The following is a 16616-nucleotide window of genomic DNA, read 5'->3' as shown; positions in this document are numbered from 1 at the left end:
ATTCACTGCGCATTAGAGGGTTTTTGTACAGGAGAAAATAACAGCCAATCAGAGATTTCTTTTCACAAGTCACTGGGCAGACTTTCATCCATCGAGGGTATTCTAGCATGACCTGCCTGCACACTTACAGGAGCCCAGGTGTGGAGTAACAGTTTGATCAGCCAATCACATTTGGAGCTGTAGTCAATGGGCGTAGTCTTTTAGATGCCAAGGTATTCTAGAGGGATCTTGCGCCTCGGCTACCGTAGCGAACGGTGTGGTACGACTGATAGCGTGTGGTTTAGGAAGAGTGCGTTTTAAACAAATCCAGCACTCCCTTTCTTGGCTGTGACGTAGCCACGTACGTTTCTGAAGCAGCGCGGATGTAAACAAAGATGGCGTCGATAGTGTGTAATAGTTTCAGAGGGGGAAAAGTTTGCTTGCTATTTGTAACAAATGGAATGCAGAAGTTCCATGAGGAGGGAAAAGGGCAACAACTTATAATACATCCAACCTAATAAGTCACCTGCAACATCACCACCGCTACGTTTATGAACTGTACCCGATATTTATATAATATCGTCATATCGCCCAGCCCTAGACCTCGGTGAATGTATTCCCAGTGTCAAAAATATTGTGTCTATTACTAGGCTTGCTTAAATTGTGATGAAACAAAAAGAGAATATGAATTATGATTTTTCTTTACATATTTGACAGTGAATAACACCATGCTAAAAATGACCAGACATAAGAAACTGCCACTGAGCTCGTTCAGTACCTTCTTGAGATCACGTGTACAAAATATCTAAGGAAATGAATAAAGGGAAGACAATTAAAGAGAAGGTTTTGTAGATACAGTACTGAATTCTGCCATCCGGACCCATGCAATTTGAAATATTATTATAGAATATAGAATATGAGGCCTATAAATTACCTTATTATAGCCAACTTGCACACTATGGATCGGGCCTCAATTTGGATTTAGTATCACCAGGCGTGTATGAAGAACAGAAAATGAAATCTACTGTAGGTTTTTTATTCTTGCAACAGCTCAGACATTTTTTTTTCTTTTTTTTACTGATCTTTTTTCCCCCTCCTTTTCCCTCCGATTTTCTCCCATCCCAATGTTAGTCGTTATGCCAATTTCCCAATCCCCTTCCTGGTCGCTGCGCACTTACCCCCCAGTCGGTCTGGGAGAGTGGAGACTATCACGTGCTTCCTCCGACACACGTCTAGCCAATCAACCGCTTCTTTTCACCTGGCAGCGCGGACTTTCACTGAGAGGGCGTAGCGTGTGGAAGGATCACACTATCCCACTCAGATCCTATCCGCGCGTAGCAGGCGCCCCGACCGAACTGTAGGAGTCGCTGTTTACAACGACCCGGACCCACCCCGCCAGCTTCTCCCACCCTCTAATACTGCAAATTGTATTAGTGTGAACGGCCAGCCAAGCTGGTGACAACCCCGGAGCTGTGAGCTGGATTCGAACAGGCGAATCCTAGCGTCTCCGGGGTTGGTGACGAACGCAATCTCCGCTACGCCACCTGACCGCCCCCAGCTCAGACATTTTTAAACTGATTTAAAATCGGATGGTTGCTAAATGTTCAAAATAGGGGAGACAAACTAACTGCGCTCCAATATATGCCAATAACGTTCAGTTTTGTGGTATATAATCCTGAGTAATAAGATAAATAAAAAAAAATCATACACTAGTCATTTGTTTGAAGGCAGTTGGGAAGTGTAGTTTAAAAAAGAAAACGCTAATTATGAGAGACTGATTTATGACGTGATGTCATTTGCGATCCTGTGCCAGACCGCACGGGCGGAAGAGGTTAAGGAAATTAGCTGAATGTCGTTCCCTTCCTTACTATCATGCATAACCTTAGGCATCTAGTGCGCACGGCCACATACTGTAAGCTGCAGCAGCACCATGATTGGAGGGAGCTGTCTAGTGGAGAATGGTGCTGAAATCATGCCATGGCGAACACACCTGCAGCTGCAGAGCAATTTGTCAAAACCGTTGGCTATAATAACTTCACACAAGGCCCAAACAAAATAATTTCTAAATGCAACGTCTGAGGTATCAAAATAATCAATAAGTCACTGGTAATGGGAAAGTTAATGTTAGCGGCTATAGACGGTTAGCAAGCATGTTTAGCTCAGCATCAGCAATCCAACATTAGCTTGCTACTAGCTTTGTAGCTAACGGGTGTTAACTTGATTCGATTGGCATTTGTTGAATATTTTGAACAAGTATTTGTTTGCTTGCCACACTTGTTCGCATGGCTTTGCCATGACTATAAAAATGGCAGATTAATCATCCACGTTCTGCTGCCACCATCTGCCGGCTAACGTTAAACCAATAGGAAGACCATGTTAATTATTAACACTTTCAGTGCCGGTCATGTTTTCCTTTTTACCCCCTTGAATACCGCCACCCACTTCAATGATAGCGTTAAAAACGCATAATCTATGTTTTAAATTATGGCTATGTGTCTAATCTGCCCGTCGCTTATCAATGACTTGTTTGCAGTCAACATTGTCGAAACGGATTTTTTTTTTAATCGGTTGATATCCCTTTTATAGCATTTCGAAAAGCTATCGTTTTCTCGAAGATTTCAGGAAAATATAAAGATTCCGTCATAAACGGCATTTATTGGAATATTCTCGAATACACTAGACACGTTGTCATTTGTCTGCCTATTTATGAATCGTTTTCAAATAAACGCTAGATTATCGATAGTATATGTGTACTTATGCACGCTATAGAAGAGAGCTGAGAAATCGATTCTCTTATTTCCTCAACAGCACACACACACACATACGGGACACGCTGTTATCTCAGTGAAAACAGCTCTGATTATCCTAAAACTGGTAACAGACTCCTTACCTTAGATCAGATGTTCTCCAAAAAGATTATTCCAATTCCTGATCACCATACCAAATATCGATCGCGTTTATTGATCGATTATTGGCTGCTGTAAATATATATTCCAGGCTGCTTTCCATCTCGCGATCACTTCCCTCTTCATCAGATCCCTCGCCAGCATAGTGGAGCCAGTAGGCTCCCCCCCCCCACAGATCCACCAGTGTAATCGAATGGCCTGCAGTTACACAGGGATAGACGATAGGGGGCGGTATTTTCCCATCGGAGCTACTAGAGGGGCTGCTGTACCAACGGGAGACTCGGTTGATGAAATATGAAGTCAGATCGCTAATAAAAAATAAAAAAAAACGACAATTCGCGCCGTCGGCACTCAACGGGGGGCATGAAATAACGACATAACACGTCGCTGGCACTCAAAGTGTTAACGTCGGCTGCAGGCAGGTTACAGGTTTATTGTTGACGACGTAACGCTACTGGCTTATTAGGTTACCATTACACAGTGTTTGAGAGGCTAGAGGGATGTGTTCATTTACAGTAGATTATATAGATTAGTTGGAGACCCAGTGTAAGTATACAATTCGGTTGTATTATTACTGTTTTTTTTTTAATCCACTTTTTCTCCCATTTTCTATAGTTGTATTATTACTGTTAATGAAAAATAGGTTACAGTGAGTATTGCATGGCTAATAATGTTAGCAATATGTTCCCATTACCCTGAGTAACATTAATCTTTATGTATTTTCCATCACCACAAGATTGATATAGCCTAATAAAATGCTCATTACAACCATAAGAGACTAGACTTGATTTGGAACCAAAGACTTAATTTGGACTTGCAAAAAATTACTTGTGTGCACGCACACACCCACACACACGCATATACACACACGTGTAGGTGTGTGTGTATGTGTGTATGTTAGGCGAGGCCCCAAACAGAGCCTCTTACCATAAGTACCATATTCAGCGGGGCTGGTCCCGGGGTAGAAGCTAGGGGTGCCTGCTTGCACCTGGTACTGCTGGGGTGTGGTCACGTAGGTTGCCGATCGGTACTGAAGGGAGGGAGAGAAAGAGATGAGCAACAAAGACATTTTAAGACATTGCAATCAAATAAGCACAAATTTACAAGAATGAGTGGGACACCGTTCAAGATGTACAGTTATTACACAGTAATTATTACAGGCCACAAGAACTTTGTACACTGCAACTTATCCTGCCGTTAAAAGGGCTCGAGTGCATTTGAGGAGCTCCCACTTCTCATGTCGGAAGACGTGTACTTACGACCCGACTAGTGTTCCGAGTGCTCTAGTCGGAGGTATGGGGTAACCATGGCAATGAACATACAGACGGGTGACCAATTGAAAAAAGGAAAAACCATCATGAAATGTCTTCATGCGTCAATGCACCTTGGCATATATTCTACAAGTCTCTGGACCTCTACTGGAGGGATGGAACAACTAAAAGATATTCCCTCATTCTGTGTTTTGATGATGGTGGTGGAGAGAGCGCCGTCTAACACGCCGGTGGAGGCAACCATGCAAGGTGCCAACCTGCTCATTGGGAGCAATTAGGGGTTAAGTATCTTGCTCAAGGACACATCGGCACGCTGCCCGGGAGGAGCGGGAATCGAACCGGGAACCTCGGGATTGCCAGACGACTGCTCTACCTCCCGAGCCACTGTCGCCCCCTAACCGCTCATGGATGGGTTAGGGTTAGTGTCCTATGGATGGGTTAGAGGTAGTATCCTATGGATAGGTTAGTGTCCTGTGGATGGGTTGGAGGTAGTATCCTATGGATAGGTTAGTGTCCTGTGGATGGGTTAGAGTTAGAGGTAGTATCCTATGGATGGGTTAGTGTCCTATGGATGGGTTAGAGGTAGTATCCTATGGATGGGTTAGTGTCCTGTGGATGAGTTAGTGTCCTGTGGATGGGTTAGGGGTAGTATCCTATGGATAGGTTAGGGGTAGTATCCCATGGATGGGTTGGTGTCCTGTGGATGGGTTAGGGGTAGTATCCTATGGATGGGTTAGTGTCCTGTGGATGGGTTAGGGGTAGTATCCTATGGATGGGTTAGTGTCCTGTGGATGAGTTAGGGGTAGTATCCTATGGATGGGTTAGTGTCCTGTGGATGGGTTAGGGGTTAGGGTAGTATCCTATGGATGGGTTAGTGTCCTGTGGATGAGTTAGAGGTAGTATAGTATCCCATGGATGGGATAGGGGTAGTGTTTATTATTATATATATATATATTTTTTTTTTTTAAATAGTTAAGACAGTTACAAGTCGACACACAGTGGTCGAAGATCATACTTTAAAATGCAGCAAAAAAGGAAGAACCTTCAGACTTTCAGTAGGAAGCTATCCGGCTGCAAGCTAGCCTAGCTGTTGGCCAAAAATACCTCCCCTTGAGTTTTAAACTATGCTAGTGTTCCGTATCCATTAATTTGTGCTGTGCTAGGCTAGCATGCAGCCAGATAGCCGTCTACTGAACGCACAGAGAGGCCTCTATCTTCTTGTTCGACTCTAGAGAAGATGGTAAGCACATTGCCCATAACGTTGGCATGTTCCTTTAACCTGTTCCACCCGACGGGGTCGGTACCGACCCAAAAATGGCATATGGTCATAAATTGTATATATTATGTCATTCTCGTCTGTATACAAGAAACGCATACAGCCTACCTGTGAATCGTGTCCTTTCAGTATCAAGCATTTTATCATGATATGTATTTCTGATTATGTAGGCTACTGAATAACTTTGACAGTTTGAAAATGCAATATAGCACTTCTGTATCAGTTCAGTTGTAGGCTACCTGGGTAACTTCAAAACCCACTTGAGTGCATCATTTCATTTTAATTACAAAGGAACTTTTATTGAAATCCAAGATTATATTGTCATATCTAGAGGACTGGGCTAGTATTTCTGTAGCTAGCAATATAGCAACAGTCATAAAATTGTGGATGACTTTTAGCTCGATTTTTTAAGCTAGCACACTAAGGTCATAACATACAGCACACTTTGGGATGCGCTGGAATGTGCGCGCCACAACTACGTCCAGACCCCCACGCAGACGTGACAAAAATGATCGGAATGTGTGCACAATTTCCCAAATATTATAGTAGGGCGTGTCCTACCTGTCCAGGGATAAAGTAGGCAGGGCCCTGCGGCGAGCTGGGGAAGGACAGCTGCTGCTGAGGGATCATCATCATCTGGGAGGCGGGGCCCGCCTGGTAGACATGGGTGGGCGCCACGGGCCTCGGGGCACTACTGGGAGGAACCCCCCGCTGCCCGCTGCTGGGGGGCATGGTGGGCCGGCTGCCATAGAACGCCTGGAGAGGGAGGGAGGGAGGGAGGAAGGTGAAGGAGGTGAAGGGAGTAGGAGGAGACGAGAGGATGGAAGGATAGGGACGACGACAACGAAGCGGGAGGTGACGAAAAGGGAGTTCGAGGTGGAGAAGAGTAAGGGGTGGAGGGGGTAGACATGGGATGGAGGGAAGGAGAGAACAGATGGAGGGAGAGAGAATAGGATGGTTGGTGGAAGAGAGAGGGATGGGAAAACAGAGAAAGAGAGATATCAAGAAGTAGTCAGTTGCCTCTCTGTAAGCTCTTTACAAATCAAGCCAACCCGCTGTCCCTTCATACCCCCCACCCCACCTCACCCCACCCACTCCCAAGTCTGTCACTTCAACCAGGCCCGTGGCTGGTACAGCCTGACAACTAGCCTGCTACTTTGTCCTGGGAATCCATGGCTGCCGTCCAAACTGGAAGCATATTGGCGGCGGCTGCCAGGGGAGATAAAACGGCTACGGTCCATTCACAGTTTCCTCATTGACATTCTACCGAGGGCCCAGGAACCACCCACCACCCCCCGGCGACACAACACCCCTGCCAAATATACACACTCCAGAGGAGGAGGAGGAGGAAAGAGGAAGGTGAGTTTACCTGCAGCGACCTGAATCCTCCCTTCAGCAGCACAAACACAGACCACACAAAGACATGGAAGCGAGAGAGAGAGCACTACAATCAGTTACAGAGCATAGCACCCATAGACCAGCTAGAGTGAGGAAAGCAGTGGATTAATAAGCAGCATGCAGAAAAATATGCACAGTGCATACCATGTTTGTTATCAAATTACAACAGGACACTTACAGGCTAGTTTCACATGCAGGCTTCAACTGGCATATCTATTCTCTACCCAACCCAGCTCAAGTATGTGGATAGGTTATATTGGATTAACTGGTTTATACAGAGACAATCACCCCTTGACTGATGGTTTACATAAAGCCTGATGGTTCTCAGGGCATAAGGTCAGGGGTGTGATCCAGATGACACACGATAAAGAACTGGAACTGATGGGGGGTGGAATATTCAGTGGAAATGAATGAGAGTAATATTATCAGATGGCACCAACATCTCCCATGTTTCCTTTCTCTCAGAGCCATTTCTCAAGAAGCAAACTCTGGTTTCCATTAGTAAGTTTAAAAGAAAAAATGTATCATCACCCCCCAGTCGTTATGTCAATTCCCTTCCTGGTCATTGCACTGCCCTGCTATCGGACTGGGGAGGGTATAGACTACCAGATGCTTCCCCCGATACATGTGGAGCCTTCAGCTGCTTCTTTTCAACCAAGAGTTTCATTGGGAGAGCATAATGTATACTATGTGGAGGTTTGCGCTATATCTGCCCCAGATCCCCTCTCCTGCTGAACAGTAGGGGAGCTGCTCCAACAACCAGGACTCATACCCCACCAGTTACCCACCGGCGAACACTGCCAATATTGTGTTCGTAGGGACGACTGACCAAGCCGGAGGTACCGCTGATACTGGGATTTGAACCCCGGGTCTCTGCGGTGGTAGGAGAGTGCTTAGACCTCTACACTATCCAGCGGCACCGCATTAGTAAGTTCAAGAGTTGTTACATGTTAACAGCAATCATGAAAGCAACACATACAGAGTCTCAGTTACTGGTACGTTGGTCTCAGTTACTGGTATGTTGGTCTCAGTTACTGGTATGTTGGTCTCAGTTACTGGTACGTTGGTCTCAGTTACTGGTACGTTGGTCTCAGTTACTGGTATGTTGGTCTCAGTTACTGGTACGTTGGTCTCAGTTACTGGTATGTTGGTCTCAGTTACCATTACGTTGGTCTCAGTTACTGGTATGTTGGTCTCAGTTACTGGTATGTTGGTCTCAGTTACTGGTACGTTGCCGCTCTGCTTTCCAAGGATTTTCACTCATATATTATTCATTGTAGGCTATTTGTATTTTTGCTATTAATTCTCAGGCTTACTGTTTTGTTAGTGCAATGATTCCATCTCATTCCACTGTGAGTCACATTGAGAAATTTGAATTGGGTCGCTACAGTCATTGGATTTATTATTGTAGAAATAAAGAGAAAATTCATTCTTTGAACAGATTATTAAGTAGAAAATAAGGGTAATCACTGCTGAATGTGGAAAGGTCGACTTTGATGTGAACCATGTAATCCTGTGTTTTTAGATAAATGAATATTAGAGAGAGAGAGGGAGAGAGAGAGAGAGAGAGAGAGAGAGAGAATGTGATAAAAGCAGGAGGCAACAGTATCAAACTGGATTACATCAGTGAGTTGTAAGTTGTCGATCATATGAAGAAAAGTAGACTAAACTGACTTTCAAACTGGTCTAAAATATCATCTCATTGTTTTGTCATCATGTGGCTAACTCCACCCATCTGACATTCCTCAAGTGTTAACAGATGTCATTCATGCTAGGAAGGACTTCCTCCCTTCCTCTAGCCTGCCCTCCACCCAGTTTGGAAACATGAGCCTAACCCTAACCCATGAAGGGCAGCAGCACTACAGATGAATCCCTGTCAAAAGCTCACACATCCTCTGACTTGGATGACGATGGGCGGTATTTCCGAGGAGTTTTAAACAGACTTCTCCAATTCCATCACACAAGCAGGTCAAAAATACTGAGAATGATTTGCTGATACTATTTGACCCAGATGAGTGAGTGAGTGAGTAAATGAGTGAGTGAGTGAGTGGGTCCCAGGTTAGTGAGTTGTGCTGTTAGTACCTGTTGGTGTATAGGCCGGGGCCCTGGGACAAACTAGAGGGGAGGGAGGAGAAGAGGCAGACAGGACAGTGAGTTAGAGACACATCAGGAGGACAAGCAGGAGTCAACCTCCCACACCCTCTCACCTGGACAGCAGTAGGGCTGGGTATCCAAATGCAACACTTGTATGACATCGATCAAATTGCTTCAATACTAGAGTATACTTTTTTTTTTTTTTTTAATAAAATAAAGATTCGATACCAGTGTTTCCGATTAATTACCTAGAATGTGGTGGCCCGCCACAGTCTAATATGTCCCGCCAAAGTTTTATAATTAACGGAAAATAATATTTTTATAAAACATTATTATAATATATATATTTTTTTTTATAAATATTTTTAAATATAAAGTTTGCCAATAGGGATGTATCAGTAGTATTGGCAGTAGTAGTAATAGTAATCAAGTATATATTTTCTTTAAATAAATCAGTTCAACACAGGTAACCACTTCTGCTTCATTTCTTTGATGGCTCAAATGTATGCTCGAGTCTAGTCGATTTTGTGTTTTGAGCACAAGGTTCATCATAGATCTAGCCTCTTTATTTTGCCCTCAAAGTGCACCAGATTGATGCATTTAACTTTAAAATGTACCAACAAAAACAAATCGGGGGAGCATGCCCCCGGACACCCCTAGAGGGTCAGAGGTTCACCCACCACAGTCTCACAAAATCCTGTGGGAAACACTGAACTGAGTATTTAATCTCATCAGCATCAGTGAGCATGTTTTGCTCCAAGATATAAGGCTGGTGATTGGCCGTTTCTTCTGTTCAACCAATCCAAAAAGTAAGAAAGCCTCCGATTGGCTAATACAGCGCATTACCCAGCAAAGTAAAGTATTAAAAAAAAGAATTACTTCGGTATTGGTATCGAATGCCAGATTTCGGTATTGGCACGGGTATAGAAATAAATCAGACAATACCCAGCCCTATACATCAGCACCACACAGAGAAAGAGCTAACATCTTGTGTGGGCTTTTTACTCCCTGTTAATACTTTCAAATGTGCGGGTTGGTGCAGCGGACGGGCAGACACCTCAGGTGCAGAAATGAGACAGAGAAACGGACACACACAGAGAGAGGAACAGACACACACAGAGAAACAGACAGAGAGAGGAACAGACACACACAGAGAGACAGACAAGAGAGAGGAACAGACACACACAGAGAGACAGACAAGAGAGAGGAACAGACACACACAGAGAGACAGACAGACAGAGGAACAGACACACACAGAGACAGACGAGAGAGAGGAACAGACACACAGAGAGACAGACAGAGAGAGGAACAGACACACACAGAGAGACAGACAAGGGATAGGAACAGACACAGACAGACAGAGAGAGAGGAACAGACACACAGAGAGACAGAGAGAGGAACAGACACACAGAAAGACACAGACGGAGAGGAACAGACACACAGACAGAGAGACAGACAGAGAGAGAGGAACAGACACACAGACAGAGAGAGGAACAGACACACAGAAAGACACAGACAGAGAGAGGAACAGACACACACACAGAGAGAGAGGAACAGACACACAGAGACAGACAAGAGAGTGGAACAGACACACACAGAGACAGACAAGAGAGAGGAACAGACACACAGAGAGACAGACAGAGAGAGGAACAGACACAGAGAGACAGACACACAGAGAGACACAGACAGAGAGAGGAACAGACACACAGACAGAGAGAGGAACAGACACACACAGAGAGACACACAGAGAGAGGAACAGACACAGAGAGAGGAACAGACACACAGAGAGACACAGACAGAGAGAGGAACAGACACACAGAGAGAGGAACAGACACACAGACGGAGAGGAACAGACACAAACAGAGAGACAGAGGAACAGACACAAACAGAGACAGACAAACAGACAGACAGACGAACAGACACAAACAGAGAGACAGAAACAGAGACAGAAACAGAGACAGACACAAACAGAGAGACAGAAACAGAGACAGAAGAACAGACACAGACAGACAGAGGAACAGACACACAGACAGAGAGAGGAACAGACACAAACAGAGAGACAGACAGAGGAACAGACACAGAGACAGAGAGAGGAACATACACACACACACAGACAGACAGACAGACAGACAGACAGACAGACAGACAGACAGACAGACATGAACAGACACACAGAGAGGAACGGACACACAGAGAGACAGACAGAGAGAGGAACAGACACACACAGAGAGACACACAGAGAGAGGAACAGACAGAGAGAGGAACAGACACACAGAGAGACACAGACAGAGAGAGGAACAGACACACAGAGAGAGGAACAGACACACAGACGGAGAGGAACAGACACAAACAGAGAGACAGAGGAACAGACACAAACAGAGACAGACAGAGGAACAGACACAAACAGAGAGACAGAAACAGAGACAGAAACAGAGACACAGACACAAACAGAGAGACAGAAACAGAGGCAGAAGAACAGACACAGACAGACAGAGGAACAGACACACAGACAGAGAGAGAGAGGAACAGACACAAACAGAGAGACAGACAGAGGAACAGACACAGAGACAGAGAGAGGAACATACACACACACAGACAGACAGACATGAACAGACACACAGAGAGGAACGGACACACAGAGAGACAGACAGAGAGAGGAACAGACACACAGAGAGACAGAGAGAGGAACAGACACACAAAGAGGAGAGAGAGGAACAAATGGCAGACATTCAAAGTTATAACATGTGCAACGTGTAATCTAACTACCGGTAGTGCAAAATTAATCACGTTCAAAATATAAATAATTTCTCTTAAACCACTATTCGCGATTCTGCCTAGAGCCAGGACTCGACGGTGCATGTTTCGCTCGCATTGATAACTTCCGTGTTTCATGTGAACTCCAGCTGGAGGGGAGGGGCTAAGCCCAATACCCCCACATAAAATTATTGAAGCTACGACAGCTGTTCAGCCCTGCGTCTACAGCCTGTGACAACTCCTTAGCCCATCTCTCTCTCTCCCTCTTTCTCTGTACATTCAATGACGATGATCAATGAAGTAGCCAAAAGTTACACTATAAAAACGAACTCGATTGTTGATAATAAATATTTCACTTCATTAGCAAAAATATTGTAAAATCATTAAGTAAGTGTATATAGCCCAGTGTTTCCCCTGAAAAAAATTTGTCCATATTTGTGCCTGCGCACGTGCCGTCGGAATCCATATCCACGCTGCCGGAGAAATAACTTAAAAATCATGTTTATGGAGTCATGTGAATTTGCTAGGATGTTTTTGGTGTGTCCACTGATACTAGAAGTGCTCTGGAGGCCCAGGTAGCTGCATATTTGTACACTGCAAAAAAATTTATCTTATCAAGTGAAAATATCTTGTATTTGGTACAATAAGTCCAATATTGAGTAGAATTATCTTGAATTATCTTATTCCACTGGCAGATAATTTCTTATTTTCTTCTTGATTTTGGTCAATTTAATCTTGTTTTAAGAAAATTGTAACCTTGTTTTCTTAAAACAAGATTAAATTGACAAATCAGGAAAAAAAAATAGCTAAATTATCTGCCAGGGGGATAAGATAATTCTACTCAATATTGGACTTATTGTACCAAATACAAGATATGTTTACTTGATAAGATTACATTTGTTTGCAGTGTAGTTGTAATCAGGGTAAATGTCAAGATTAATGACACGCCTCAACACTTTAAGAAAATGTACACCATTTGTATTGAGCATAGATATAGATGATTTAATAAGATAATATAAATAGAAAACATAGAACAAACTAAGCGGCTATATAAAAAAATACATTTTAATCGCATCTCCTGTGCTGGCATAAGCACTACCATAGCGTGGAGTGGAGAGATAATAGGGCTGGGCGATATGGCCAAAAATGATATCACGATAACGATATGATAATGTTATCATATCACTCGATATCGATAATTATCGATATTGTTATAAGTATTAAAAAAGATTGCCGCCATCTTTAGTGTTACATCCCCTCACAGCTGCAGCTGGTTTGAAAGCGAAAGTAAAACAGGCTTCTCTGCTGGCTGTGGCACCAGGGGAGTTGAATAGTTCTGGCTCTGCTAGTTTATTTTCTATCTTTTGGCGCTTTTTTGGTGGACAAACCACTACACATGTGCACCGTGACTCGTGACTGGAGACTAGCTCTGCTAGCACACATAGCCTACTGTGTACAGATGGTTTCAAACTGTATTTTTTTATTAGAAAGCAAACAAAATAAATGGACAAGAGAAAAATGTATCTCAATTTGGTCAGTATTGTCATTTGGACAAGCAAAGCCATTACTTTAAGTCTCTGGTTTTAAAGCTGCCCTGTTGCAGGTCACAAATATATATATATTGATATTTATTTTTATTATCGATCGATATCGATTATTAAAATATATCGCAATAATTATCGTTTTATCGCCCAGCGCTAAGAGATAACACACAATACATAGAATAATTCATTGAGATATACAAAAAAGCTATTTATAATTTTTGGCCGGTAAAAGATCTCTCTGGCTGGTAGTTTTTTTTTAAATCTAAAAAGTTAATTTTGTTCCCCGTTTTTCATGATTTAGCTGCAGGCTAACATATACATTGTATGTAATGATAAACAATATGATAGTAAAGGGCGGGTGTATTAGGCTAACATATACATTGTATGTAATGATAAACAATATGATAGTAAAGGGCGGGTGTATTATTTCAAGATAATAAAGTAGCTTATAATGAGCCAATAGATAAAAAGCAGTAATGGCATGTAGGTTACTCACCCTACTCATGTACAGTACAGCGTTTCCGTTAGCCGGTAATTACCGGTATTTGACCGGCAAAATATGTTGAAGTCCGAATATTTAAATCTCTCCGGTCATAATGTCCGGTGAAAATAATTCCTCTAAGCACAATTTTATTATTTGAATTGTATTAAAATAGGCTAAAATTAAATAGACTATGCGATGAACGAAACAATCATTAAATTTGTTTCATTGTTGCTTCACTCTGATAAAGCGCGGATGGCGCCGCTCAGATGTGAATCTTTTTTTTTTCTTTCTTTTTTTTTAGGAAAGCCCTGCTAATAAGACTACTTTGTTCTGTAATAGCCCTTTAATATGTTGTTGTTGACAGGAAAGGGTAATTGATTTATGCCAGTGTAATCGTTCAGCGTGATGTGCCCCGACCAAGTCCTCTGTAGACAACCACACATGGAAATATCCCAAATACCACACACACACCTTTAGTTCCCAAATAAAAGACAATACCTGCAGCACGCCTCTGTGTGACACTCTAATAGGAGTTACAACGCCATAGTGTCCGCCAGCTCTATTAAACGCAACCCGTGGAGGCCCTAGCCCTCCGTTTCAGTGATGATCAACTACAGTTTGCTGTGTGTGAAGTTGAACATTATGATATGTGTGACGTGTCTGATACAACGAGGTGAAGCGATGTCGACTCGAGATTCATTTGGGGGTGCGTGTGACAGCTGCTGCAGCGGGAGCCTGCGGGGCGGGAGCTTGATGCTGGATTAGTGTATCGCACTAACTTGGGAGGCGATAGATAGTAATTTGATTCTGCAAATCAATTTCTCATTCTTCGCTTGATGTAATTAATACAATGTCCAATATAACGGAATTCGTTAGCTCATAAAAATGTGATTATAACAGACCGCTGTTTAAAACTCTGACCGGAATTTCTCGAATATGTCCGGAGATAGAAATCTTGCAGGACACCCAGACCGGCACGAATATGTTCTAACGGAAATGCTGGTACAGTATGCATCCACACTACACAGCATTTATAGACATAAATAAACTTCACGGCTCATCTCCTACTCTGGGTATTCAGTAGGTGGTGTCAAAGAGTCACTACCCATGTGACCTGAAGATACTAGTAAAACATTTTGAAATATTTAATTGCAAACAGAATCAATTGTTGTTGTTTGTAAATTGTTGTAAATTAATAGTTTAAATGAATTGCTTAATCGATAACAAAATAATCGTTAGTGACAGAGCCCTAGGTCAAGGTAAGAAAAAACGATACATTTGGGAAATCTATTTCCGGGCCAGTCCCGATATTGATATTGACCGCCACAAATTTCAATGAGTTTCAATAACTCATACTGGTAAACTGGTTGCCCCTCAGATGTGTGAGGAAAAGACCGGAGGAAAGGAGCATCTTTTTGTTGGAATGGAGCGTGGCCTAGCGCGATCCGAGTGGAGCGACTGGTGTTGCAGGGCGGGGGAGCGCAGGGCGGGCCTACCTGTCGGGGCTGTGGTGTTGGGTTCATTTGTGGAGGCGGGGAGGCATACACGACCGGCTGCCCGGGGGGGAAGGAGGGCTGCGAGAGGGCAAAAGAGAGAAAGAGGAGTGGGATTAAGAAGCAGGGTGGTGGTCCTACGACGACGACACAAGTCACCAACAGAATCGTCACAGTTGCACTTAAGGCCCCAGAGATCAGAGCTTAATTTACCAGCCTCTGTGTCGCTTGAATAAAACACAAGGACATTTGGACAGGTAATATTTGAGTAAAAGGGTAGGTAATAGGAGTGTACTTTGTGTTGGTGAAAGGCAAGGCAAATGTCATCAAGGAAAGTGGAAACTATAAAAGAAAAAAGGTTAATCACATCAGAATACCAGCATTCTATGCTCTACTTGGTGCCAGTTCTATTGAAGCCTGTATTAGAAATTAGGGGAGACCTAGCTGGTAATGGAGCAGCCGATTGGAGAGTAAGTCTTTTTTTTTTTACGAGTTATTATTATTATATCATCTGTGCGGGTGGGTGGTGCTCCACTTATGAAAATAGTTGTCGTTAAACTATAACCTACAAGTTAAACGCCACAGAAATAACTACATCATCAAAACGTCACCCCCTATCCTGCTATGCCGGGATGTCCCTTACACACACAGGGAAGCTGGTGAAAAACCACGCTGGCAATTTTACCACGCCTGAAGACGGCAGAATGCTGCATCAAATTTGACCCCCCCCCATTCCGCGCTTGTTCCTTTCACACAGAACGGCATGCCGGCATAATGGGGTGCGATTCCCGGCTTTAATGGGCAGTGTGAAAGGGGCTAGTGACTTCAAATAGACAACAGTTATGAAAGAGTGTTATGAAAGAAAAACAATTATATATAGTATGACCGATGACTCCCCATTCAAAATTGCACTATATAGTATTGTATATTAGTACACTGCACAGTATTGTATATTGTATGGTAACTACGTCTACGAACATTGTACATATGTCTAAACTGAACACTGTGACCTCTTTTTTTACTTCTAATTTTTACTATGTTTTTATTTCATACTTACCTTGTCATGCACAGTCTCTGGAGCGCAACAGTAAGAAGCATTTTGTACAAAAGTATTCTGTACTTCTGTATGACAACTATTAAAGAAACTTGAACTTGAAACTTGAACTTGAAACTGTCATGTTAGGTCAGGTCCGAGTCAAGTCTCATTAGTCCCCGTTATCAAGATGGCAGCAGAGTGAACAGACTTCGGTATTACCACGAAAAGGAGCGCACAGCGTGGCACCCTGAGCTTTCTGAGAGATGTCTGTTAAACAAAAGATCACACCTCCAAATAGAGACTATTCAACAATTAAATGGCCATTCTCATTTGTTTTTTTTATGTGAACGCGAGATGGTTCCTTGGTCTGAGAGTAGATTC

The 16616-nt window shown here is 43.2% G+C and overlaps 1 protein-coding gene across 1 annotated transcript in view; it reads right to left on the bottom strand.

Annotated features, from left to right (window-relative positions):
- The window catches only part of eif4g1b (eukaryotic translation initiation factor 4 gamma, 1b), a 153324-nt gene that overhangs the window by 121947 nt on the left and 14761 nt on the right, over window positions 1-16616 (bottom strand). Inside the window, exons 4-7 of the mRNA XM_084319380.1 lie at window positions 15203-15280; window positions 8913-8945; window positions 5994-6188; window positions 3813-3915 (exon numbers count right to left, since the gene is read on the bottom strand). Coding sequence (XP_084175506.1) covers window positions 3813-3915; window positions 5994-6188; window positions 8913-8945; window positions 15203-15280 — 409 coding nt within the window. The remainder of the gene's footprint in view (window positions 1-3812; window positions 3916-5993; window positions 6189-8912; window positions 8946-15202; window positions 15281-16616) is intronic.

This window comes from Notolepis coatsorum, assembly GCF_963971535.1.
Source record: "Notolepis coatsorum genome assembly, chromosome: 1".
NCBI classification, from domain to species: Eukaryota; Metazoa; Chordata; class Actinopteri; order Aulopiformes; family Paralepididae; genus Notolepis; species Notolepis coatsorum.
Note: the sequence above shows the minus strand (reverse complement) of the source record. Positions and strands in the feature narration are given on the sequence as shown.